Source organism: Corvus hawaiiensis, chromosome 4 (genome assembly GCF_020740725.1).
Source record: "Corvus hawaiiensis isolate bCorHaw1 chromosome 4, bCorHaw1.pri.cur, whole genome shotgun sequence".
NCBI classification, from domain to species: domain Eukaryota; kingdom Metazoa; phylum Chordata; class Aves; order Passeriformes; family Corvidae; genus Corvus; species Corvus hawaiiensis.
In genome coordinates this window covers 79,817,717-79,840,038 of record NC_063216.1, presented here as the reverse complement: position 1 = coordinate 79,840,038, position 22,322 = coordinate 79,817,717, and the positions used below count along the sequence as shown (strand labels likewise).

The window sequence follows — 22,322 nt, the reverse complement described above, 5'->3', positions numbered from 1 at the left end:
CGGACCCCCAAACCCCGGCACCCCCGAAACTCCCAAATGCCAGCAGTTCCGAAAACGCACAGACAGCAGCGCCCCTAAGTCTCCGACATCCCTAAAACCTCAGTAACCTCAAGCACTGGCACACCCAAACACCGACACTCCCAAATATTGACACCCCAAAACGCCGGCACCCACAAACCCCCAGACACCAACTCCCCAAAACAGTAACCCCAAACAACCGGCACACACAAACACTGACACTCACAAATAGAAACACCCCAAAATACCGGCACCCACAAACTTCCAAACAATGGCACCCCAACACCCCAAAACTCCCCAAATTCCCTAAAGTCCAGTGCCACAAACTCCTAAACTCTGGCACCTCAAAACCCCCACCCCCCGCCCCCAGACATTGGCACCCCCAAACCCTTTGCATACTGAACCACTGGCATGCCTGAACTTCGGCATCCTCAAAACTCAGCACCACCAAACCTCGGCCCTCGAGTACCCCAGCCTCCCTACCCTGAAACACTGGTACCCCAAATCCTGGCACCCAGACATCCCCGAAACTGTGACGCCCCAAAACCCCACAACCCTGGAACCCCAAAATCTAGGCACCCCCAAACTCCAAAATCCACCCCCAATAATCCCAAATACCTGCAACCTCGACACCCCAAAACCCCAGCACCCTATAGCCCGGGCACCCCAACACCCTGTTATCCTGATATACCTGTACCTTGATACCCCAACACTGCAGGCACCCCAATACCGCAGCCCCCCAGCAGCGCAACACACCCCAAAACACCCGGCAAAGATGCCCCCTAAACTTACTCGGAACTCCCTCACTCCTCCCTTCCCACTTGGGAACCCCGGAAAAACTCACATAAAAATCCTCGCCCAGCCCCCAGGGGCACAACGGAGATCCCACAAACCCTCTCAGGATCCCCCTCCGGGGAAACCCACCGGGACACCCCCCCCCAGAACCACCCCCGGCGTGGAACCCCCACCCAGCACCCCCCGGTTGCACCCCACTCCCCGCCGGTGACTCCAGCTGTGGTCCCCCTGGCCGTGCCTCAGTTTCCCCATAGCAGTGACACATGCCTGGGCAGGGGTTTCGGTCATATTTGGGGGCGACCCCTGAACCCCGCTGCCCCCCGAAACTCTCTTGTGTCCCCCCCCACTCCAGACGCCCGAGGCCTTCTCGATACCCCTGAGAGGGGCGTGCGGGGACACTTGGGTGACCCACATCTGGGTCCTTTTGGGGGGGTAATTTGGGGGGTATCGTGTTCCCCCCTGTTCCGGTGCCTGCCCTGGAAGCTTCCAGCGGTGGGGGAGGGGGGGGGGGGGGCGGGGGGTGCGGTGTGGGTGCACCCCGAGGTGACAACGGGTGACAGGGGGGTGACGTGGGGGGGTGACGTGGGGGGGGTGACGTGGTGGCGCCTGCGCCAACACCTAAAAATAACCTGCCGAGTCAGAGCCACGCACCGGCACCCAAAATACCCGGGGGGGCACGCGGTGGGGGGGCACCCCAACACACCATCACCCAAAATATCCCGGGGGAGGGGGCTGGGGGGCACGCAACGGGGGTGGAGGTGAAACGCCAAGGGGTCCCCCACCGGGACCCTCAAACCCATGGCAGGTGTAGGAAGGGGAGCGAGTAGATTGTTTGGGGGGTCAGGGTGGTCTGGGATGTGGGGGTCAGGATTTTTGGGGAGGTCAAGGGTGGTCCAGGAGGGTCTAAGCAGTCAGGGCGCTACAGGGGGGTCAGTATAGTCCAGGATGGGGGTTCAGGATGCTGCCGGGGCAGGTCAGGGGGAGCCAGGGGGGCCAGGGTGCTTCGCAGGGCGTCCCGGTGCCCTCTGGAGTCGGGGCAGAGGAAGATGATGGTGGAGACAATGATGAAGGGACAAAGGACTTGGCTCCGCCAGTGTCTCCTGGGGAGGAGACAGAGAGCAGAGCCACTGCCCCCTGCAGTGACACCCCGAGTCCCGTGTCCCCCCACCCTGTCCCTGGGTTTCCTCTGGGCACTGGGGTTGGAAGCAGAGGAGGGGACCATGGGCAGCATGGGGGCACAGAGAGGGGAACAGGGGGACACTGGGGACGTGGCCATGGGGACAAGGGGGACAGGGCTGGGGGGCACAAGGGACAGGGACAGTGGGACACAGGGAATATGGCCATGGGGACAGCAGGGACATGTGTGGGGCCACATCCAGGAGGGCACAAGAGCAGGGACTTGGAGGGCCTGGGAGTCCCATGGGTGCTACAGACAGAGCGCTGGGGGGGCTGTGGGGGCCATGGGTCCCATGTGGCAGGGGTGCTGCCAGTACCAGGGGGTGCCGGGGGGTTGGTGGTGCCAGCACTGGTGGGCGCTGGGAGGTCCTGGCAGGGCTGGTGCTGCAGCCCCCGGAGCCCTGCACTCAGCACCTCCTGCTGCGCCCACGGGGGGAGCGGCTGCTCTGCACCACCCCACTGCCCCCTGAGTCCCTTCCCTGCTCCATGGCCACCATCCCAGAGTCGCAGAACCATAGAACCACTGAGGCTGGAAAAGCCCTCCAAGGCCCTGAAGTCCCAGCTGTGCCCGATGCCCACCTTGTCCCCAGCCCAGAGCCCTGAGTGCCACATCTGGGCCTTCCTTGAACACCTCCAGGGATGGGGACCCCAAACCTCCCTGGGCAGCCCCTGCCAAGGCCTGACTGTTCCCCACTGTGCCCCAGCTCTGCTGTGGCCCCCACTCCTCCTGTGTTGCGTCCCCCCCTCCACAGCCCCATGGCCTCGGTGTCCCCAGTGACCGCAGCTCCATGGGGAACACGGTGGGCACACAGAGAGGGATATGGGGACCCTTGGTGGGGTGTCTGTCCCCTGGATCACCATCCCTGTGGCAACCATTTGGGGGATGCCTGTTTGGGGGTGCCCCTCCATGGGGATGCCCAGTACAGCACCAGCAGAGCTGACCTGATCCAGTAGAGCCCAGTACAGCCCACTACGACCCTGTTCAGCCCAGTACACCCTGGTACAGTATGACCAGAGCAGTACAGCCCAGTATGACACAGTACAATCCCATATGATACAATACAGGGCGGTGCAGCCCAGTGCAGTCCAGTATAGCCCATTACAGCCCAGTAGGATACAGTACAGCCCAGTACAAACCAGTACAGTACAGGCCAGAATGATCTAGTACAGCCCAGTCCAGCCAGTACTGCCCAGTAAAACATGGGCTGGGGGTTCAGCTCACCCAATCCCCTTGTTCCTCCCCTGGCCCCATCCCTGAGCCCTCCTGTCTCCATCTCTGCCCTAGAGCTGGACACAACCCCAGGGGTACCCCAGGGCACCCCCAGGGTGGGCACCCTACACACACTCCCCAGGACACAGCTTCTCCTGGAGGCGTCCCCCCCCGCCTGAGCACCCCTTCCATGGGGGTCCCGGGTGCCACAGCCTGGTCCCTGCACCGGCCTTTATAGGTGCCCCCAGCCCGGGGGGGCCCCAGCGCCTCTAATCCCCCCCCTAAGCAGCTTCTGCTCATCCTTCCTGTTCCCCGGGGGTTCCACAGCCTGGGGGAGGGCAAGGCGGGGAGGGAGGGCAGGAAACGCTGGGAGTCTTCTGGGATTTGAGTCCCAGCAGTGCACCCCCAAAGTGGCCCCCCAGCAATGACCCCCCAGCACTGCACCCCCAAAATGAACACCCCCTGTCAGACACCCCGCCTCAAGCAGTGCCCCCCCAATCTTCCCCCCCACCCCTTGGTACCCCCAGATTCCCCCCACCTCACTTGGGACCTCCCCAGCACAGGGCTCCTGACCTCCCCAGGCCCAGAACTGGGGGCAATCGCTTGAGGGGGGAGGCACTTGGCGGGGGGCACCCTGGGGTGCTGGGGTGGGGGCAGTGGGTGACCTCCTGAGGGAAATTCCAAGTTCTTCCCAAGGCATCCAGGGCTGGGCCATCCTGGGGGAGCGGAATCGAGGTTGGAGACACCTGGGGACCTCTGCGGATACCTGGCCATACTAGGGGGAGCACAACTGGGCTTGAGGACCCCTGGGGAGCACTGAGGACCCTGGTGGGACCAGGACCAGGACTCTGGCCATCATGGTGGGACCAAGACTGGGCTTGGGAACACCTGGGGACACCTAAACACCCCAGCAGGAGCAGGATCAAGCTGGGAGACCCCTGGGGACCCTCCCCATACCCAGGTGTGGGGGGGAGCCCTTCCACCCGCCCCCCCCCAAATCCCCCAGAGCACCGGCAATCGGCTCGACCCGGCTCAGGGGGCCGATTAGGTGCTGAGCCTGGTTTAGCCCACCCTAATCCCCAAGTTTGGCCGGGCTGAGCCCTGATCCCCCCTAAGCGGCTTTGGGGGCGCAGGGTATATCAGAGGGGTGGGCGCCGCCCCCCCCCCCACTGCCACCATGGACGAGGACGAGTTCTACCTGTTCAAGAACCAGTCGTCGGTGGGGCCCTGGGATGGGCCCCAGTACCACATCGCGCCCATGTGGGCCTTCTACCTGCAGACCATCTTCATGGGCGTGGTGTTCGTGGTGGGCACCCCCCTGAACGCCATTGTCCTCATCGTCACCGTCAAGTACAAGAAGCTGCGGCAGCCACTCAACTACATCCTGGTGAACATCTCCTTCAGCGGCTTCTTGTGCTGCATCTTCAGCGTCTTCACTGTCTTCATCTCCAGTTCCCAGGGATACTTCATCTTCGGGAAGCACATGTGTGCCTTGGAGGGCTTTGCGGGGGCCACTGGAGGTACGAGGGGACCACTGGGGGCTGCTGGGGCCGGAGGTGATGGAGTGACCACTGGGGGCTGCTGGGGCCAGAGGTGGCCACTGTGATCTCCTGGGGCTGTGGGATTTGGGGTGACCATCATGGGGTGACCATGATGGGGCTGGAAGATTTGGGGTGACCACCATGGTCTGTCTGGTAGGGCTTGAGGTATTGTTGACCACCACATTCTACTGAGGCTGTAACAGTTGGGCTGACAGCCACGGGCTGCTGGGGTGCAAGCATTGAAGTGACCTGCTGGACCTTTAGGAGTTGACCACTGTAGTCTGGTGGGACTATAGGATTTGGGGTGACCACTGGGATCTGGTGGAGCTGGAAGTGGGGGTGACCATCACGTTCTTCTAGGGCCGGGGGAATTGGGGTGATCATCGTGGTCTGGTGGGGCTGGAGGTGACAAAATGGGTAAGGGCCATGGGTAGGGTTGAGCCCTGTGATCTGTTGTGGCTGGAGTGAGGTCTGAAGGTATGGCTGAAGGTAGGGGTGATTACTACATTCTGCTGGGGTTGTAGGACTTGTGATCACCCAGTGGCCAGGGGGGCTACGGGTGTTGGGGTGACCTGTAGCCCTGGTGGCCCTGGTGGCCACGGGCGGCGTGTGAGGCCAGCAGCCGTGTTTCCCCAGGGCTGGTGACAGGGTGGTCCTTGGCCTTCCTGGCCGTCGAGCGCTACATCGTCATCTGCAAACCCTTCGGCAACTTCCGCTTCACTTCCCGCCATGCACTGCTGGTCGTGGCGGCCACCTGGGTCATCAGCATCAGCATCGCCATCCCCCCCTTCCTTGGCTGGAGCAGGTGAGGACATGGCGGGCACGGTGGGCAGGGGGTGAGCGGGGTGTGGAACCGCTCCAGGAGTGGCAAGTGGGGGGTCACTGGGGTGCCATGGGTGGGTCACAGGGGTGCCATGAGGGTGCCAGGTGAGTGCTTGAGACACCAGAAGTGCCGTGAGGTGCCACAGGGTGCCATGGGGTGCTGTGGGGGCACCAGGGGGGTGCCACACGGTGCAGAGCAGGGGCTGAGCACAGGTGCTGCAGGTACGTCCCCGAGGGGCTGCAGTGCTCCTGCGGCCCTGACTGGTACACGGTCGGCACCAAGTACAAGAGCGAGTACTACACCTGGTTCCTCTTCATCTTCTGCTTCCTCGTCCCCCTCTCCCTCATCATCTTCTCCTACTCCCAGCTGCTCAGAGCCCTGCGGGCCGTGAGTCCCAGGGGCACGGGGGACATGGAGGACATGGGGGGCATCGGGGTCAGGCACACTTGTGCCTGAGGGGGAGGGATGGAGAGTGGAGAGGGGCTGGGGGTCAGAAGGGAGGGAGGGAGAGAACAAGGGATGGAGAGATGGAGAATTGCCTGGAAGCGGGGAGGAAGGGAGGGCAGGATGGGGAGCAGGAGCAGGGGAGAGGTGACTGGAGGGATGAAGGGATGCAGGAAGGGAGGGGAGGTTGCTTGGACAGAAGGCTGGGCAGGAGCACAGGCGGGAGGATGGGTGGGGGGCAGACAGGTGCACGGGCACAGGACTGGGCAGGGGGTCAGGGGGCTGGACAGGGGATGGGGGGGCAAGGGGCCAGCAGCCCGGGCAGGCCCGAGGTGTCCTATTGCCGGCGCAGGTGGCGGCGCAGCAGCAGGAGTCGGCCACGACACAGAAGGCGGAGCGGGAGGTGTCACGCATGGTCGTGGTCATGGTCGGGTCCTTCTGCCTGTGCTACGTCCCCTACGCGGCGCTGGCCATGTACATGGTGAACAACCGCGACCATGGCCTCGACCTGCGCCTCGTCACCGTCCCTGCCTTCTTCTCCAAGAGCGCCTGCGTCTACAACCCCATCATCTACTGCTTCATGAACAAACAGGTGACACCAGCGACACCGGGACACTCGCAGACACATGGGATAGGGGCGACATCCAGGGCACCCAGGAGATGGGACACCCGGGACACATGGGATAGGGGGGACACCCGGGACACCAGGTGATGGGGGCATCCAGGGGTGCCCAAGCATATCTGAGGACCAGGGACACCCAGGGACTCCCAAGCATGGGGAACACCCACGGATATGAGGGGACACCTCAGGACACTGGGGCAACAGGAGCATGCAGGGTTGCCCAAGGACATCTGGGGACCAGGGACACCTGGAGATGGGGTATGTGGGGTATAAGGGGCATCCGGGAACACTTGCATGGCTGGGGGTACCATGACCCCACGGACAGGAGATGGGGCCAATGCAGCATCAGAGGGTGTGAGGACAGTGCCAGGGCTCGACACAGGACCAGTGGGACCCCCAGGCTGAGCTGTCCCCTGTCCTGTGACCCCGTGTCACCTGTCTGTGTCCCTGCAGTTCCGCGCCTGCATCATGGAGACGGTGTGCGGGCGGCCCATGTCAGACGAGTCCGAGGTGTCCAGCTCGGCCCAGCGTACCGAGGTCTCCTCTGTGTCCTCCAGCCAGGTCAGCCCCAGCTGAGGGGCTCTGGCACCGCCCCAGCCCCCGGGACCCCCGGCTGCCCCCCGGGACCCCCAGCTACCCCCCAGCTGCCCCCAGTGTGGGGCTGGCACTGGCCTGGGGGCCTGGGGGCCCCGGCCAGCCTAGGATGTAGCGCGGGTGGGACAATAAACCATGGCCGCAGTCTGAGCGCAACAGGGACCCAGTGAGCACCTGGGGCCCATGGGACGGGGGATCCATGGGATGGGCATCCTAGGGGCAGCTGTGCCCCACAGCAGGGTGGGAATGGGGGAGCCTGGGAGTGGCTGTGCTGCATGGTGGGATGGGACAGGGGTCTTGGGGGTGGCTGTGCCCCATGCTTGGCTGGGTTGGGGGTCCCACGGGTAGCTGTGCCCCACAGCAGGGTGGGACAGGTCCTGGGAGTGGCTGTGCCCCATGGCAGGGAGGGACAGTGGGTCCCAGGGGAAACTGCCCCACAGTCGGGCGGGACGGGGGTCCCGGAGGTGGCTGCGCCCTGCAGTGGGGCAGGATGGGGGTCCCATGGGTGGCTGTGCTCCACAGTGGGGCAGGATGGGGGTCCCGGAGGTGGCTGTGCCCTGCAGTGGGGCAGGATGGGGGTCCCATGGGTGGCTGTGCCCTGCAGTGGGGCAGGACGGGGGTCCCGGAGGTGGCTGTGCCCTGAAGTGGGGCAGGACGGGGGTCCCATGGGTGTCCGTGCTCTGCAGTGGGGCAGGATGGGGGTCCCATGGGTGGCTGTGCCCTGCAGTGGGGCAGAATGGGGGTCCCATGGGTGGCCGTGCTCTGCAGTGGGGCAGGATGGGGTCCCATGGGTGTCCGTGCTCCACGGTGATGCCATGGTGGACTCTGCTCCCTTGTCCCCCTCAGGCCTCACGGGCAGTGGGGGGCAGGGAGGTGGGATGCTGCTACCCATCTCCATCTGTGAGGCTGGGGTGGGGCTGGGCCCCCCATCTGTGGGGTGGAGGTGGGGCTGAGCCCCCCCATCCGTGGGGCTGGATTCCCTCTATGAGGCTGAGCCCCCCAAGCCCCAGGGGCAGGACTCCCACAGGCCTCACATCCCCCCACACCCCACATCCCCCCACCCAGTTCCCCCCACTCCCCTCCTCAGGGCGCCCCCGGCTGAACCCTTCTGGCTCAGGCGGGGGGGGGCTCCCCCAGATCCCGGTTTAGGGGGAAACAGGGAATTAGGGTCCGTCCCCCTCGGCCCATCAGGGGGTGAACAGGTTTATTGAGTTCCAACCGATCTGAATCCCTTCAATCAGCCCGAGGAGAAAATCGAGGAATAAACCCGGAGGAGGTGAAAAATCCGTGTCCGGAGTTGTCAAAGGGTCCCAAATCCTCATGGATGGGTAGGGGGTGTTAGGAGAGGGGCTGCTGTGGGGCTGGGTGGCTGCACCAGAGGTGAGGTTGCACCACAGGCTTTCCCAGTATTCCAAACATCACTTACGCTGTCCCGAATCATACCTGGCGTCCCACATCACTCCCTGATCACCCCCAGCATTCCCAGATTCCCAAGGCCCGCATGGGGGCATATTCCCAACCCACTGACCCCTGGATTTAGGACGGAGAGGAAAGGAGGAGGAATAGAGAGAGGAGGAGATGGGAGGATCCGGTCAGCCCTTGGAAACCTTTGGGAAAGGACCTAAGGGAAAATCTGGGCATTTGGAAATGGCCGGGCCTGATTCCTTGCAGCTCCGGTGGCTGCAGGGGGATGAACAACACAAAAGAGAGAAAACCTTGGGAATTGTCCCAGAGAGGGGTGGGATGGTGGGATGAGCCCCCCCCCAGAGGTTTGGGGGGTTCAAGGCACTTGGAGCAGGGCGGGGGGAAGGGTCTTGCCCAGATCCCAGGGGGCGGCGATGGGCGAGGAGGGTCCGACCGCCCTGGGGCCACCTCCGGGTCACCCCCCCGGTCCTGCTGCTGCTCCGACGGTTTTTGGGGTTTTCTTGGGTTTGAATTTTCATTTCAATGTTCACTTTTTATTCCAATTTCACATCAACGTTTCCATTTAATTCAATTTCACTTCTTCGGTTCCAATTCTATTTCAATTTCGATTTTCATTTCAATGTTTAATTCCAATTCCATTTTTAATTCAAATTTCAGTCCAATTAAAATTCCAATTTTAATTTCAATTTCAACTTTAATTCCAATTTTAATTTTAATTCCAACTTTAATTCCAATTTTAATTTTAATTCCAATTCCAATTCTAATTTTTATTCCAACGGCAATTCCAATCCCAATCCCTCTGTGAATTTCCCATTCCCCCCCAGGCCCCCGGGCCCCGCAGCCCTGGGCAGCCCCATCGCTGCCCCCGCGCCAGGGGAGCTGTTTCCACACGTGGTAAAACCAAAACATACAAAAATAACCCAAAAGTCATTAAAACCCGGGGAAAACCCACAACAAGACGAGCCCCAAGTGCCGGGGGAGTGTGGCTTTCCCGAGCCCCATCCCCGGGAGCCGGGATGGGGTTTCTCCGCGGCAGGAACGGCCTCGGCGAGGGACGGAGCCCACAAATAGGTGTCGGTGTCGAGCCTAGAACTCGTCGTGCCGCACCAGCGCCTCCCCGAAGTCCGTGGCCTGGCTGCCCACGAACAGGTCCGACTTGTCCACGATCTCCTCCCGCGTCAGCTTCCCGTCCTGCAGGGAACGCCACATCCCGCTATTTCCCCATCCTGCCATTTCCCCACTCCTCCCATCCCGCTGCCGATATCCCACTGGCCCACCTTGTCCTGGTCAGACTCATAGACGAGGTGCCGGGCTTCGGCCTCGGCGTGGTCATAGTCTGAGGGCAGGATCCAATCCTTGGTCTCCTCCTTGTCCATCTTCCCATCCCGGTTCTTGTCCCGGAATTCCACAAACTGTTCCCGCTCTGTCTTCACCCACTCGGGCTCATCAGCGTCACCGTCCTGGCTGTACATGTCACCTGTGGGGAGAGCAGGATCAGGATCAGCCCTATGGCCCCCACCCCATCCCAAAGATTGACCCAAAGCCTTGAGCTCCCTAAATCCATCCCCAAAATCCAAAAGCACCATCTGGGTCATGATTTCACCCGAAAATCCTCAATGGAGGCATGGGGGCAGGTGGAAGTTGAGAGAGAGAAGAACATTCTGTGAGGGGGAGGGCTGGGAAGGACACGGCAGCAGCGGCTCCCACTGGACGGGGACACTGATAGGATTTGGAGAGCACGTGGAGCTCCAGTGTCTCACCGATGTACTCCTCCAGGTCAATGAAACCATCGCCATTCTTGTCAATGTCCTCCATGGTTTCCTGCAAGAAGATGGTGGTGTGAGCCGAGCCCAGAGCAATTCCGGCCCCTCAGTGACCACCCGCCACCAGAGCTTCCCAAAATGCCTCTGTGCTGGCCCCACCTGCACAACAATGTCCTTCATGTAGTCGTACTCCTCAGGGTGCAGGAAGGCCGTGAACTCCTCCTTGGTGGCTGCCAGGTCCCCATCCTTGTCGGCCATCTTGAAGCGCCGCTCATCCCGCACCATCATCTGTTTGTAGTTGAAGCCGTCATCAGGGTCCGGATCGTCTGGGAGGGAGCACAGGGAGCACCCAGGTCAGCTTGGGCAGGGGAAGGACCATGGCACCCACCAACCCAACCCCACACAACCTCAAACCAACCTCAACCCAACTCAACATTCTCAATTCAACCTCAACTCAAACTCAACCTCCTCTACTGAACCTCAACTTCCTCACAACTTCAACCTCAGGACAACCTCAATCTCCTCAACCCAACCTCAACCTCCTCAACCCAACCTCAACCTCCTCAACCCAACCTCAACCTTCACCCTGACCCAACCTCCTCCACACAACCTTCTCCATCCTCAGCTTCCTCAATGCAACCTCAACATCCTCCACCCAACCTCAAACTCCTCAACTCAACTTCCTCCATCTCAGCACAACCTCCCAACACTTTGCCAATGAAACACTTTGCCAATCAGTTGCAGCCTCCACTTCTCTCCTGTGCCCACTCCCAGGAGGAGGAGGAGCTGTGGAAGCCCTGGGATCATGACATTCCCAGGGAGAGGCCCCAAAAGACAAGGCTCGGGGGGTTTGGCCAGCACGGCCAGAGGCTCAACCTGAGCTATTTTGAGAGGGGAATGTGTAAGGGGATCTCACTCGCTGCCGGGGCGGTGGCAGGGCCAGGAGGCTTCAGCTGGGTGGGATCACGGGGCACGCGTGGCCTCTTGGCATAGCCTTGCCAGCAGCAGGACAGGAGTTCCAGGACACAGGGCCAGCAGTGTCCAGCAGCCTATGGAGAACATGGATGCTGGGGGACACTGCCACGCTCTGGTTAAGTTAAACCTGAGCCAGGCCCAATCTAAAGAAAGGGTCCAAAAGTCCCTGTGTCCCTGCTCTGTTACCTGGGACAAAAGGCAGGCAGAGGGAGCCCTGGATTAAGAAGCTCTGGAGCAGCCCTGGGGCCATTAAATATCCAAAGATTGTGACTTGAGGCAGCTCTAGGGCAGAATGAACCCCAAATTCCTCATTCTGTTCCCAAGGTTTTGCCTTGAGAAGCAGCATAGCCCTGAACAAGGAAACCTTCAGGACCAACTCCTTAATTGCTGTTGGGCTAATTAATGGGTTTGATGGGGGAGTGGTGGGAGGCAGGTGGGTTAGAAAGGGTTAAACCCTCCCAACGCCCCCCAAAAGTCACTTCCTGTCTCGGTCCCTGGGCTGGGAGAGGTTTGGGGGAGCAGATGGAGGGGAAGGAGACAGAGTTGGGGAATTGCTCAGAGTATGGCAGCAAAGCCACAAGCTCAACCCAATGTCTTGTCTCCCGGGACAAACATTCCTGGTTTTGGATCCTACCATGGGACTGAGGAATTAACAAAAATAGGAATGATGATGATGATGATGATAATTTCTGATTTTGAAGGGAGTTTCAAAGGAATTTCCAGTCTCAGATGAAGCTCTTGGACATTTATCACTTGATATTCCCTGCTTCCCAGGATTCCCCCCAGCAGAACCCCACACTGCTCCGTGACACTTCTGGGGGCCACCCAGTGACTCATCCTGGCATGTAATTAATTAATTAATAAAACCGGTCCCAGCACCTCATTTTGCTGACAAAACACCACATTCTGGACCCTCCAGAGCAGCCAAGGGCGATGCCTGGCCCCATGCATCCCTTGGCCACTGCTCAACACACAGAAGGCACTTCCAGAGGCATTCCAGCCCCATTCTGGCCAGGGAGGGGAGCGAGGAGAAGAGAGAGGAACACTTCAGCAGCAAGGAGCTGTGGAAAAGTAATTCCTGCCGAGAGGAGCCAGAGCCAGAGCGTGAGGCAGGATCCTCCCGGCACTCCGTAAGGATACAAGTATGTGGGAGCAGCACGAGTCGAGGCTCCATCGGGGCCTGCCAAGGGCACTCGGCCTCCAGCACCGCTCCAGGTTTGGAATCGGCCGTGCCGGGGGCTGGGCACTCCCACTCGCTGCTCTGACTGTGGGAAGGAACTTCTCCTTAAGCTCATCAAGGGGATTCCATTAATTCAGGGTTTTCTCATTAAGGCTTTTCCTCATGAATGTTCCTATTTTTCCCTATCCAACAGCTGCACGTCCTAAATCCCACCCCAGACTCCTCAGTGCTCAAACCCTTCCCAGGACCTCTCTTTCCTCTTCCAGGCTGGATTTACACAGGCAGATTAGCCCAGACCCCAGAAATCCAGGGAAAAGGGAGGTTTGGGAAGCGCTGCCCCAGCCTGGGGGTGTCACGGGGATTTCCCTGGCCACCAACACAGCAAATCCAGATCCTCCCTGATCCCAAGGGAGATGGATGAGCCTCCTGTGCTGTGCAGCAGCTCCCTCTCTGCACATCCCACAGAGCAGTTTGACTATTTTTGGCAATATTTAGGAAATAAGAGTGGATTCAACACTACAGAGCTGCAGCTCCTCCACCCGGGCCAGTCTACAGTGCCGGAGGCCAGAGCTGGCACAGGGCTTTAGGGTTTAAGGTTTTAACCCCACAAGAGCTGTTGCTTCCCACACTCCCAGGGATGTCTGAAGCCGTGCCACACTGCTGGCCCAGCACGTGTCCCAACATCTCCGAGTTCTGGGGTCTAACACTGCTCCCAGGATAAAGGAAAGCGATTGAAACCTCTGCTAATGGTTTTTTGTGGGTTCAGGGAAGCAATGGACACACCAAGGTGCTTCCACAGCCGCAGGTCAGTCGGTTCCACCTGCAAGTCCCAAAGGCCCCCACAAGCCAGGAATTCCAAAGGGCCAGAAACCCCCATTCCCACATGCCATTAATCCCAAAATCACCTGCATTCAGCCCAGAGCTGCATTTGTCACCGGGAACATCAATAATGCCCAGACGTGGCTGCAGAGGGGAAAAAAGGGATGGGTGGGGCTGTAAACATGCCCTTTGGGGGATTTCCATGTATTTTGGGTTCTTTTCCTTAGATTTCTCTTTGTTAATGCCACCAGGAGATAAATCTGGAGAGTTTTGGAGGTTTTAAAGTGTGAGATCTCAGGGACATCTGCTCCAGCTGGCCCCATGTATACCAAGGCCATGCCCTACATCATATTCCTGTGCTTATCCCAGGGGAAAAATCCATCTCGGGTCAGCCAAACACCTGCCACCGCCGCTCCACACTCCCAACCACAGACTTCCTCTGGGCCTCCTTAATCCAGGCCCCAAACTCCCCCTCTGGATCCATGTCCATCCCACTGACTGTCATGCTACAAGCCCATCCTGATCCACTTCCACCCCACCAGCCCTCGCACTCTAAAGCAGAGCAGGACGTCCCAACTGCTGGCTCCAGGAAAGGCTCATCCCAAGAGCCAGGACCTACCCAGGATATATCCATAGGTGGCATTTTTATACTCCTCCCAGGAAACCAGCCCGTCCTCATTGAGGTCATGGCCCTTCCACTGGCGCTCCACGTCCTCGTAAATCCAGCGCTTTTGGGCAAACTTGATCCAGGCCTTGAGCTCCTCCACTGTCACGAACCCGTCTCCATCCTCATCTATTTTCCCTACAATCTTCCTGTGGGAAACGCAGAGAAATCCAGCAAAAGTTAAGAAGAATGAGGGGTTAGCAGGGAGGGAATGGGAAGGGGCAGAGGGGGTTAGTCGAGGTTGTTACAGACTTTGGGAATTCAAGTATTTGGAGTTCATCCTTAAAACCAACAATATGGTTCAGTTGCCAAAGCTTCAGCTCAGACATGAAAATTGCTGGCTCAGCCATTTTTGGACTACTCAGGTTTTGGCTTCTTCAGAAATTATCAGTTTTAGGGAAAAAATTCTTTTTTAGCCCCTGGGAAAGACCTATCCATGCGTCCTTTGACCAAGACAGCACCAGGTGATGAGCATGGACCCATATTTATATTAAAAATGGGAATATTGGCTCTGCCTCCCCTGGTGATGCCAGGAGAAAGTTGAGGTGGTTATAGAATTTGCAAATTCAACCATTTGAAGAGTTTATCTTTAAAACCAACATTTGAGTTAGCTGCTGAAAAACTGGGTCAGCTGCCAAAACGCTGTCCCGGACGCAGAAAACATTGGCTCAGACATGGAAATCACCAGCTTGGCCACTCTTGAACCACTCGGGCTTTGGTTTCTTCAGGAATTAAAAATTTTAGAGGAAAATCTTCCCTGTTAAATCTTAGGAATCCATCTGTGTGTCCTCCCACCTCGATGGCGCCGGGCGAGGAGCACGGATGCACATTTCTGCTAAACCCGGAAAGTTTGGCTCTGCAGTAGGAGCTGGAGCAGCCCAAGCCCAGCCCAAGCCCAGCCCAAGCCCAGTGGAGCAGAGGAGCCCTGGAGCAGCCCTGGAGCAGCCGGGCCTGTCCCACGTCCCACCCGCTGCCCAGGGGAGCAACCGGAGCAGCCCCAGTGCCGCAGCGGCCGCGTGCCTCCGTTATTTTTAGCAGCAGCTGTAGGAAAAGCCGGCAGGAATGCAGGATCCAGGGGCAGATGGAGCCGGGGGGTGGGGGCTGTTTGATCCACAGCGCTCCACAGGGCTCGCTCCCCGGAGCAGACGCAGCTCTGTGCGGGGAAAGTTTCGGGCTCCTTGGATGAAAATCAGGGGTAACGGTCCCAAAATCCTTTGTCTGGTGAAGCAGGATCCTGTTTTTTTCCTTTAATATGAAGGTTTAACAGAAAACCCGTTCAGGAATCCTGAGCTCCAGCCTGGGTATTTGAGGAATTTTAGAAGACAGGTGGAAAACACGGAATTTTTAAATTTTAAATCACCACTAGGACTATTAATTCCAAAAATATTGGTGCAAAGGAAAACCCGGACACCGGAGCCACCCGTGCTCACAGCCAGGTTTCCGTGTTTCAGAATTGCCTTGGTCAAGGACAATCAGGAATTCCTCCGTGGCACAAAGGATGTTCCTGGCAATGAGAAACTGGAGAGAGACTGGAAGAAAATGGGGAAAAATGTGAAATTTAGTTCTGACTAATTTTCTGAGGTGCCAGAGTGGGGGCAGTGAGCAGGGCTTGGAGACCTGAGCAGTTTTATAGAGAAATACATAAAATAAATATGTAAGTATCAAAATCAGCTCATCAGTAGTGCCCAAAGTTATGCATAAATATGTAAATTATTATATAAATATTTCAGAATTTTATATATCAATATGCAAAGCATCCCTTCCAATATTCCTGATCAAACGGAGAAATATGAAAAAATCACATAAATCCTAAACATTTGTCCATGTAAATATATAAACCACAGATAAATCTGTCAAATTCTTCCTATTTCAGGGAAATAATTCCATGTTTCCTTCTCCCAAGAAGGTAACACCACCGGCAAAGGGAGTCATTGGGGAAAACCCCTGGAATGGAGGACCAGAGCCGGCAGGGGTTGATGGCCAAAGCAGTTTTTCCAGGGCAGTTACCAGGGGGTTAATTAGGGAACAGCTTCCCAGGCAAGTCAAACCCTCTCCAACCCTTGCCGGGCACTCAGGAAGCTCCCAAACCTCCTCCCCACCCTGGTCCCGCGCCCGGGGCCGGCACCAGCTGCTCCCGGCTGCTTTCCCAGGGCAGGAGCCACCGAATCCTCACATTTTCCCAAACCCCCATTCTGCCCCCCCGCAAGGGAGGGCAACAGATGCTCGGGAAGGGCCGGCAGCTGCTCGCTGTTCCCACTCCCTGATCCAAGCGGATCCGCGTGCCCAGGGCCGCTGCCAGGGAACGGCACTGCCGTCGGCACTAAACAAGGTACGGCCCGGGCATTGTTCCCAAATCCCCGACGGCCCAAAAGGCAGGGAGGTGAGCAGAGCTGCGTGGAAAGCACTTGGAAAGCCGGAGGCGGAGCTCTCGCAGAAAAACAGGCCCTTCCTGCAGCACAACCCCGTTAAAGCACAGAATTTATAGAATCAGACCGTGATAACGAGTTTATCAAAGCAATTCCAGCTCGGGATAGCAGGAACTGGCCTCAGCGGATAAAGCTGCGGCTGGTTTGTGCAGAGGGCGGAAAATCTCGGCTGGAAAGTCGGCGCGGGCGGGCGCTGCCGGCGTTCCGGGAGATAACTCGGCAGAACAATGGGATTGAGCCGTGACCGAGCCCGGGCAGCAGGAACGCGGCGGGGGAGGGCGGCCGGGGCTGAGCGCTGAGCTTCCCCCGGCATCTGACGCTGCTCCAGGGGGGTCGAGGGATTCGCTCTGATTTTGCCAGAAGGCAAAAAGCCTCCTGGATCCTATATTTTGGGAGTTTACAGAGCAAGCAGGGCCTGGCTCCAAGGGATCATGGGGTTCTCCAGTTGAAATAGTCCCTGGAGGGTGGAAATTCCCTCCGGCCCACCAAGTGTTGGGGGAGAGGCCAGCATCTCCTTCCCACTGGGAGCCTGGACGATCCATAGGGATGGATGGAACGTGGCACTCCCTGCCCTGCACATCCCGCTGTATCTGTGGGACTTGGCTCACTCTGAAAGTTTCCTCAGCACCCACATGTGGTTGAGCTTTTCTTTCCCATCAAGGAGCACCATTCCCCAAAAACAGCCCAAAATTCACCGTGGGCTGCGGTAGGTGCTGCTCTGGCAACAGCAAGGTTGGGATGCTTGGCTGAAAAAACCGGGTCTGACTAAAAAAGGGGAGATTTAGGTGGGGTATTGGGAAGGAATTCTTGGCTGGGAGGGTGGGCAGGCCCTGGCCCAGGGTGCCCAGAGCAGCTGGGGCTGCCCCTGGATCCCTGGCAGTGGCCAAGGCCAGGCTGGACATTGGGGCTGGGAGCAGCCTGGGACAGTGGGAGGTGTCCCTGCCCATGACAGTGGGTAGCACTGGATGGGCTTTAAGGTCCCTTCCCAGCTAAATCATTCCAAGAAAATCCAGCCAAAGGCACCCAGTTCCAAGGTGATTGGAGCCCAGCATCCTGAGGAGTGTCCAGAGCTGCCCAGGGAGCCTCCGCTTCCCCAGTTCCCCCCACCCCACCCCGCTGGAGGCTGCAGTTCCCAGGTTTGAGCCACCCGGAGCCCCAGAACAACTGCAGCAGCAGCTGCTGCGGGGGCACCCAGCCCTGCTCCGCTCCCGGGAATGATCCCAGGGCCAGGCCGGGGGGGCCCGGGGGAGGCACAGCCAGATCCCAGGGGAGGCGCAGCCATCCTGGATCTGAGGGGAGACACAGCGCATCCTGGGTCCCAGCCGAGGCCCAGCCCCACGCTGGAGGGGGAATCTCCATGCAGGGTCTGTTTACCCAGCTCCCAACCAGCTCCTTCCAGCCAAGAAATACCCGTGATCCCAGGGGCTCTAGTGGTACCCGGAGAATACAGAGTGAGCGCGTCACAGCCCAGCCCCCCATTGTCTGCTCCGGAGTTTTGGGGAATGCCTGGCACTGGGAATGGCTCCAGGTGACTTCCTGGGGAATGCCTGGCACTGGGAAGTGAATTCCTAGGCTGGGAGCGGGGTCTCCTGCAGGGGGAACGGTGCACGTGCCACCATCCCCACCGGTGCTGCTCCCTGTGTCCCCGCTCCCTGTGCCCGGAGCTCTCTCTGGGAAGGGTCGGGATGCTCTCCTTACCCCAGGCGCTCCTTGCTCTCCTCCGGTGTGAGCTGGTCGAAGCTCTTGGCCTCGTCGGCGCCCAGGAAGGCGTCGTGGTCGTAGTCGAAGCTCTGGGCATCGTCGTGTTCGCGGGCGCTGAGTGGGGCCTCGCGCACCACGCGCTCCTTGCGCTCCGTGGGCTTGGCGGAGCCGCACAGCGCCCACACGCTCAGGCACAGCAGGAGCCGCGGGAACAGCATCGTGCTGGGCCTGTGGGGACAGGGACACCGCGATGGGCCGGACCCGCCGGCACGGGCACCGGACGGCACGGGCAGCGACAGCATTAGGGCGTGCTGTCAGGGAAAAACGGGGATTAGGGCAAATTATCTGGGGAAAATAGGGATTAGGGCATGTTATTGGGGAAAAACCAGTTCAATAGTAATACTGATTATGGGAGCAAAAATGATGAATTGATCCAGATGATCTGGACAAAATGATAAATATGGATTGTCTGGGCAAAGACAATGAACTAATGCAGATTGTCTGGGAAAATGGGGAATTAGTGCAGATTATGTGGGCACAAATGACTAAAAAATGCAAATTATCTGGGAAAGTGATGAATTCCTGACTATTCTCAGGGCAAATTGATTAATTGATCCCAATTATCAGGGCACTGTAATGAACTGATATGGGTTATCTGGGCAAAAATGATTCCCTGACACGGATTATCAGGGCACAGGGATTAATTAACACAGATTATCAAGGCACAGGGATCAATGGATGTGGATTATCAGGGCACAGTGACTAATTGACACAGATTATCAGGGCACTGGGATTAATTAACACAGATTATCAGGGCACAGGGATTAATGGTTGTGGATTATCAAGGAACAGGGATTAATTAACACAGATTATCAGGGCACAGGGACCTTCAAGCCCCCGGCGCACGTGGGCAACATCCCGTTTCCCCCGGAGCTGCTCCCAACCCCATCCCAGAGCCCCTCAGAGTGGCAACTGTGGCTGGGAAGGGATCCAGGGGTGGGGAAAGGGATCCTGGCGGGAAGGGAGGAAGTGGATCCAGATGGGAGGAATGTGAAGGACGTGCGGCACAGGCCCCCTCTGCTCTCCCTCCTCCCAACATTCCCTCCCCAAGCCCTTGTGCCGCCTCCTCCCAACGCCTCCGGACGCTCCTCCAGACCCGATGTGGGTGGAATCCTCCCCCACCAACCCGATCCCCCCGCACTGGAACCCGCCTAATCCAACCACCCAAATGTGCCTGGGATCGATGGCAGCTCTGGAAGGATTCCAGAGGCTGATCCCTTTAAATCCCAACTGAAATTCAGGTGTTCCCCACCCTTGTCACTGAGATCCCAACTTAGATTCCATCATAGATCCAGGTGTTCCCCATCCTGATCTCTTTAAACTTCAGTCCAGGTATTCCTCCTCCTGATGTATTTAGCATTAAATTTTAATCAAGATATTTCTGTTCTTTAACTCTTTCACTCCAAATTTGATCCAGATACTCACCATCCAGAGCTCTTCAACGCAAATTTAATTCAAGATATTCCCCATCCTTATTGCTTTAATCTAAATTTAAACCCAAGATATTCCCCATCCTTACCCCTTTCAATTTACATCCAGGTCCTCCCCACCCAGAGCTCTTAAACATAAAAGTAAACCAGGTATTCCCATTCCTTAGCACTTTAAATCTGTGGTTTAAAATCCAGATATTCCCCTTTAACCTGAACTCAGACCAAGGAATTCTGCCCTGGGAGTGACCCAGGAATGACCTGGGACTGCTCCCACATCAAACCAAGACAGTGGTGGCCAGACATGGGGGAAAGAACATGGAAAAGCCCTTTCCTTCCTTTTTTTTTTTGAATAAGGATCTATCGGACCATTCAGAAAACCCACAAATTTCAATTCCTTGGAAGTGGGGAAGGAGGGGGTATGGAGAAGGGATTTGGGTTATAAAGAGTAAAAGTCACTTTTTTAGTGTTTCTGGAGAGGAAAAACATTCCAGGAGGGAAAGCCAATTCGAGGTGTAAGTGGAGCTCTGGATATCCATGTGCTGAGGACCTTACTCCTGCTCACTGTGGGCACATCCCAGTGCCCGGGGCCTGCCCGGCCTCATGCTGATGCCAGGATCAGCCCAGCCTGGAGCACAGGGCGACCTGGAACAGGTCAAACACCCCGATTTTATCTCCCAGTGTCCACACAGAGCGTGGGAGGCACTTGGAAGTGATTAAAGAGGGACAATCCAACCTCCAACCAGATCTGGGCACAGGGCCGGGAGCTGCTGCGGGAAAGGTGCTCAGAGAGACCAAAACCCACGAACCAACTGTGATCCGTAAACAATCACCCAAAAAAAACTGGCAGCACCAGCAGCTTCTGCTGACCAGCGGGATGGGCCCCCGGATTTTCTGCAGAGATCCCAATCTGAGGAAAAGGCAGAGCCCCTCTCCTCACAGGAGGAGCCACTGGCAGCAGATCCCTTTTCTCCTGAATAAAGGGGTGAACTGTGGGGAAGTCGGGAACAGGAAACAGTGGTGGGAAGATGTGGGGGTCAGAATGGGGGTCCAGACCCTCAGCTGGGGAGGAACTGAGGATTCCAGCGGAGCTAGGTGGGATTCTGATGGAGGACCTTGAGATTGCAAGGATATTGATGGAGAAACTTGGGATTCCAGGTGGGTTTGCTGTAACATTGATGGTGAAACCCAGAATTTCCATTGGGTTTGCTGGGATACTGACAGAGGAACTCGGAATTCTGCACTGGGCTTAGAACTGTGGTGACATTTAGAGAAAACTGATGGGAAGAAGCACCTCTGGATGCACATTTCCAGTCTGGGAGGCCAATAGGATCCCATAAAACCCCTCATAGGCAACACAATTTGTTCAGGTTTGTGTATCAGCCTCTGTTTTGGCTTTTTACCAATGGGATCAATCCAATGGGATTGATCCCATTGGAGCAGCCAGGGAACAATTAACTGGGACCCCAAGGTGCCACCCCAGGGGCACAGCGAGGGTGAGGGGTGCGGGTTCAGGGAATTCCGGCCCTGAGAAAGATTTATGGATGCGGGGGAGACACTGGGAGCCAAAACCCGGGGTAGAAACGGGCTGGTCCTGCCCCAAACCAGCCCCAAAGTTTTGGGGTCACTGATGGCTGCGGGAGAGGATCACGGATTTGGGGTGACACCTCCTCGGCCCAGAGTCCCCGCGCAGGGCAGCACCGGGGGTCCCACAGCCCGTTATCTTGGTGTCCCGGGGGTCTCACAGCCCCTTATCCCGGGGGTCCTACAGCCCGTTATCCCGGCGGATGCCCCGGGGGACTCCATGGATCCCCGCGGGCCGGTCCCGCCCGGGTCGCGAGATGCGGACGAGGCTCCATCCCCGGGACCGGCGGTCCCCGCCGGCCCAGCCCACCCGCCCTGGGCCCGGTGCACGGGCCGCCCTGGGACTCAGCATCGCACAGCAGGACTGGCCGCAAAACTCGCGGACGCGGCGGCGCCGCCGCTCCCGCCCGTTCCCATGGAGACCGGGCCCGGCGCTGCCGCCGTCGCGTTACCGCCACACCGCAGCGGCCCCGCAGAGCCGCTCCCACCACCTCCCGGGGCCCCAAGCCCCGGCCTCGACCCCCATGCCGGCGCCCACCCCGATCCCGTCCCGTCCCGTCCCTCACCGTCCCCGCCGCCGCCGCCGCCGCTCCGCGCACCGGAAGTCGGCGCCGCGCCACGCCGCACAGCCCCCCGCGCGCCCTCCCCGCCAACCAATCACAGGAAGGCCACGCCTCCCCCTCTGCGCCGCTCCGAGTTCCGATTGGTCTCCTCTGCCGCCACTCCGCCCCTTTGCCCGCCTCAGCCCCGCCCCCGCGCGCTCCGCCGGCCCTGCTCCCTCCGGCCCCGCCCCCTGCCGGGGATGCGGACGCTGATTGGCTGGAATGCGCCACGTCCTCAGGCGCGCGCCGGCCGCCGACCCCGCCCACCGGGGCGCCCCGCGCCGCACTGCGCACGCGCCTGCCAAGTGGGCAGAGTCACGTGTGTGGAAAAGGCGGGAAAGTCGAGGCGGCGGCGGGCCTGGGGAGGGCTGTGCCCCTGCCCTGGTCATTCCTTGGTCACTCCCTGGTCATTCCCGGCCTTTCCCAGCCGGCTGGTGTGGCCCAGCTGAGTGGCCGGGCTGCCACGGAGCCGC

The 22,322-nt window shown here is 58.8% G+C and overlaps 2 protein-coding genes across 2 annotated transcripts; one reads left to right on the top strand and one right to left on the bottom strand.

Annotated features, from left to right (window-relative positions):
- Positions 1-4,372: 4,372 nt before the first annotated feature.
- On the top strand, positions 4,373-7,379 carry OPN1SW (opsin 1, short wave sensitive). The gene is made up of 5 exons (XM_048301761.1): positions 4,373-4,719; positions 5,377-5,545; positions 5,785-5,950; positions 6,360-6,599; positions 7,083-7,379. Exons 1-5 carry the CDS (start codon positions 4,377-4,379, stop codon positions 7,203-7,205), a joined length of 1,041 nt encoding a protein of 346 aa, XP_048157718.1. The 5' UTR covers positions 4,373-4,376; the 3' UTR covers positions 7,206-7,379.
- Positions 7,380-9,400: 2,021 nt separating this feature from the next.
- On the bottom strand, positions 9,401-21,857 carry CALU (calumenin). Its single transcript, XM_048301762.1, has 7 exons — positions 21,814-21,857; positions 18,174-18,404; positions 14,005-14,198; positions 10,571-10,737; positions 10,409-10,469; positions 9,926-10,125; positions 9,401-9,839 (listed from the first exon to the last, which is right to left on the bottom strand). Exons 2-7 carry the CDS (start codon positions 18,392-18,394, stop codon positions 9,735-9,737), a joined length of 948 nt encoding a protein of 315 aa, XP_048157719.1. The 5' UTR covers positions 18,395-18,404; positions 21,814-21,857; the 3' UTR covers positions 9,401-9,734.
- Positions 21,858-22,322: the final 465 nt, after the last annotated feature.

Bases quoted from the DNA above. Each gene is read 5' to 3' on its own strand.
- OPN1SW (XM_048301761.1), top strand. From the start codon at position 4,377: ATGGACGAGGACGAGTTCTACCTGTTCAAGAACCAGTCGTCGGTGGGG. The intron at 5,546-5,784 runs GTGAGGACATGG...CAGGTGCTGCAG, and splicing joins CCCTTCCTTGGCTGGAGCAG to GTACGTCCCCGAGGGGCTGC. The intron at 6,600-7,082 runs GTGACACCAGCG...GTGTCCCTGCAG, and splicing joins ACTGCTTCATGAACAAACAG to TTCCGCGCCTGCATCATGGA.
- CALU (XM_048301762.1), bottom strand. From the start codon at position 18,394: ATGCTGTTCCCGCGGCTCCTGCTGTGCCTGAGCGTGTGGGCGCTGTGC. The intron at 10,470-10,570 runs GTGGGGCCAGCA...ATCTTCTTGCAG, and splicing joins TGAAGGACATTGTTGTGCAG to GAAACCATGGAGGACATTGA. The intron at 10,126-10,408 runs GTGAGACACTGG...CTCTCCCCACAG, and splicing joins TGACCTGGAGGAGTACATCG to GTGACATGTACAGCCAGGAC.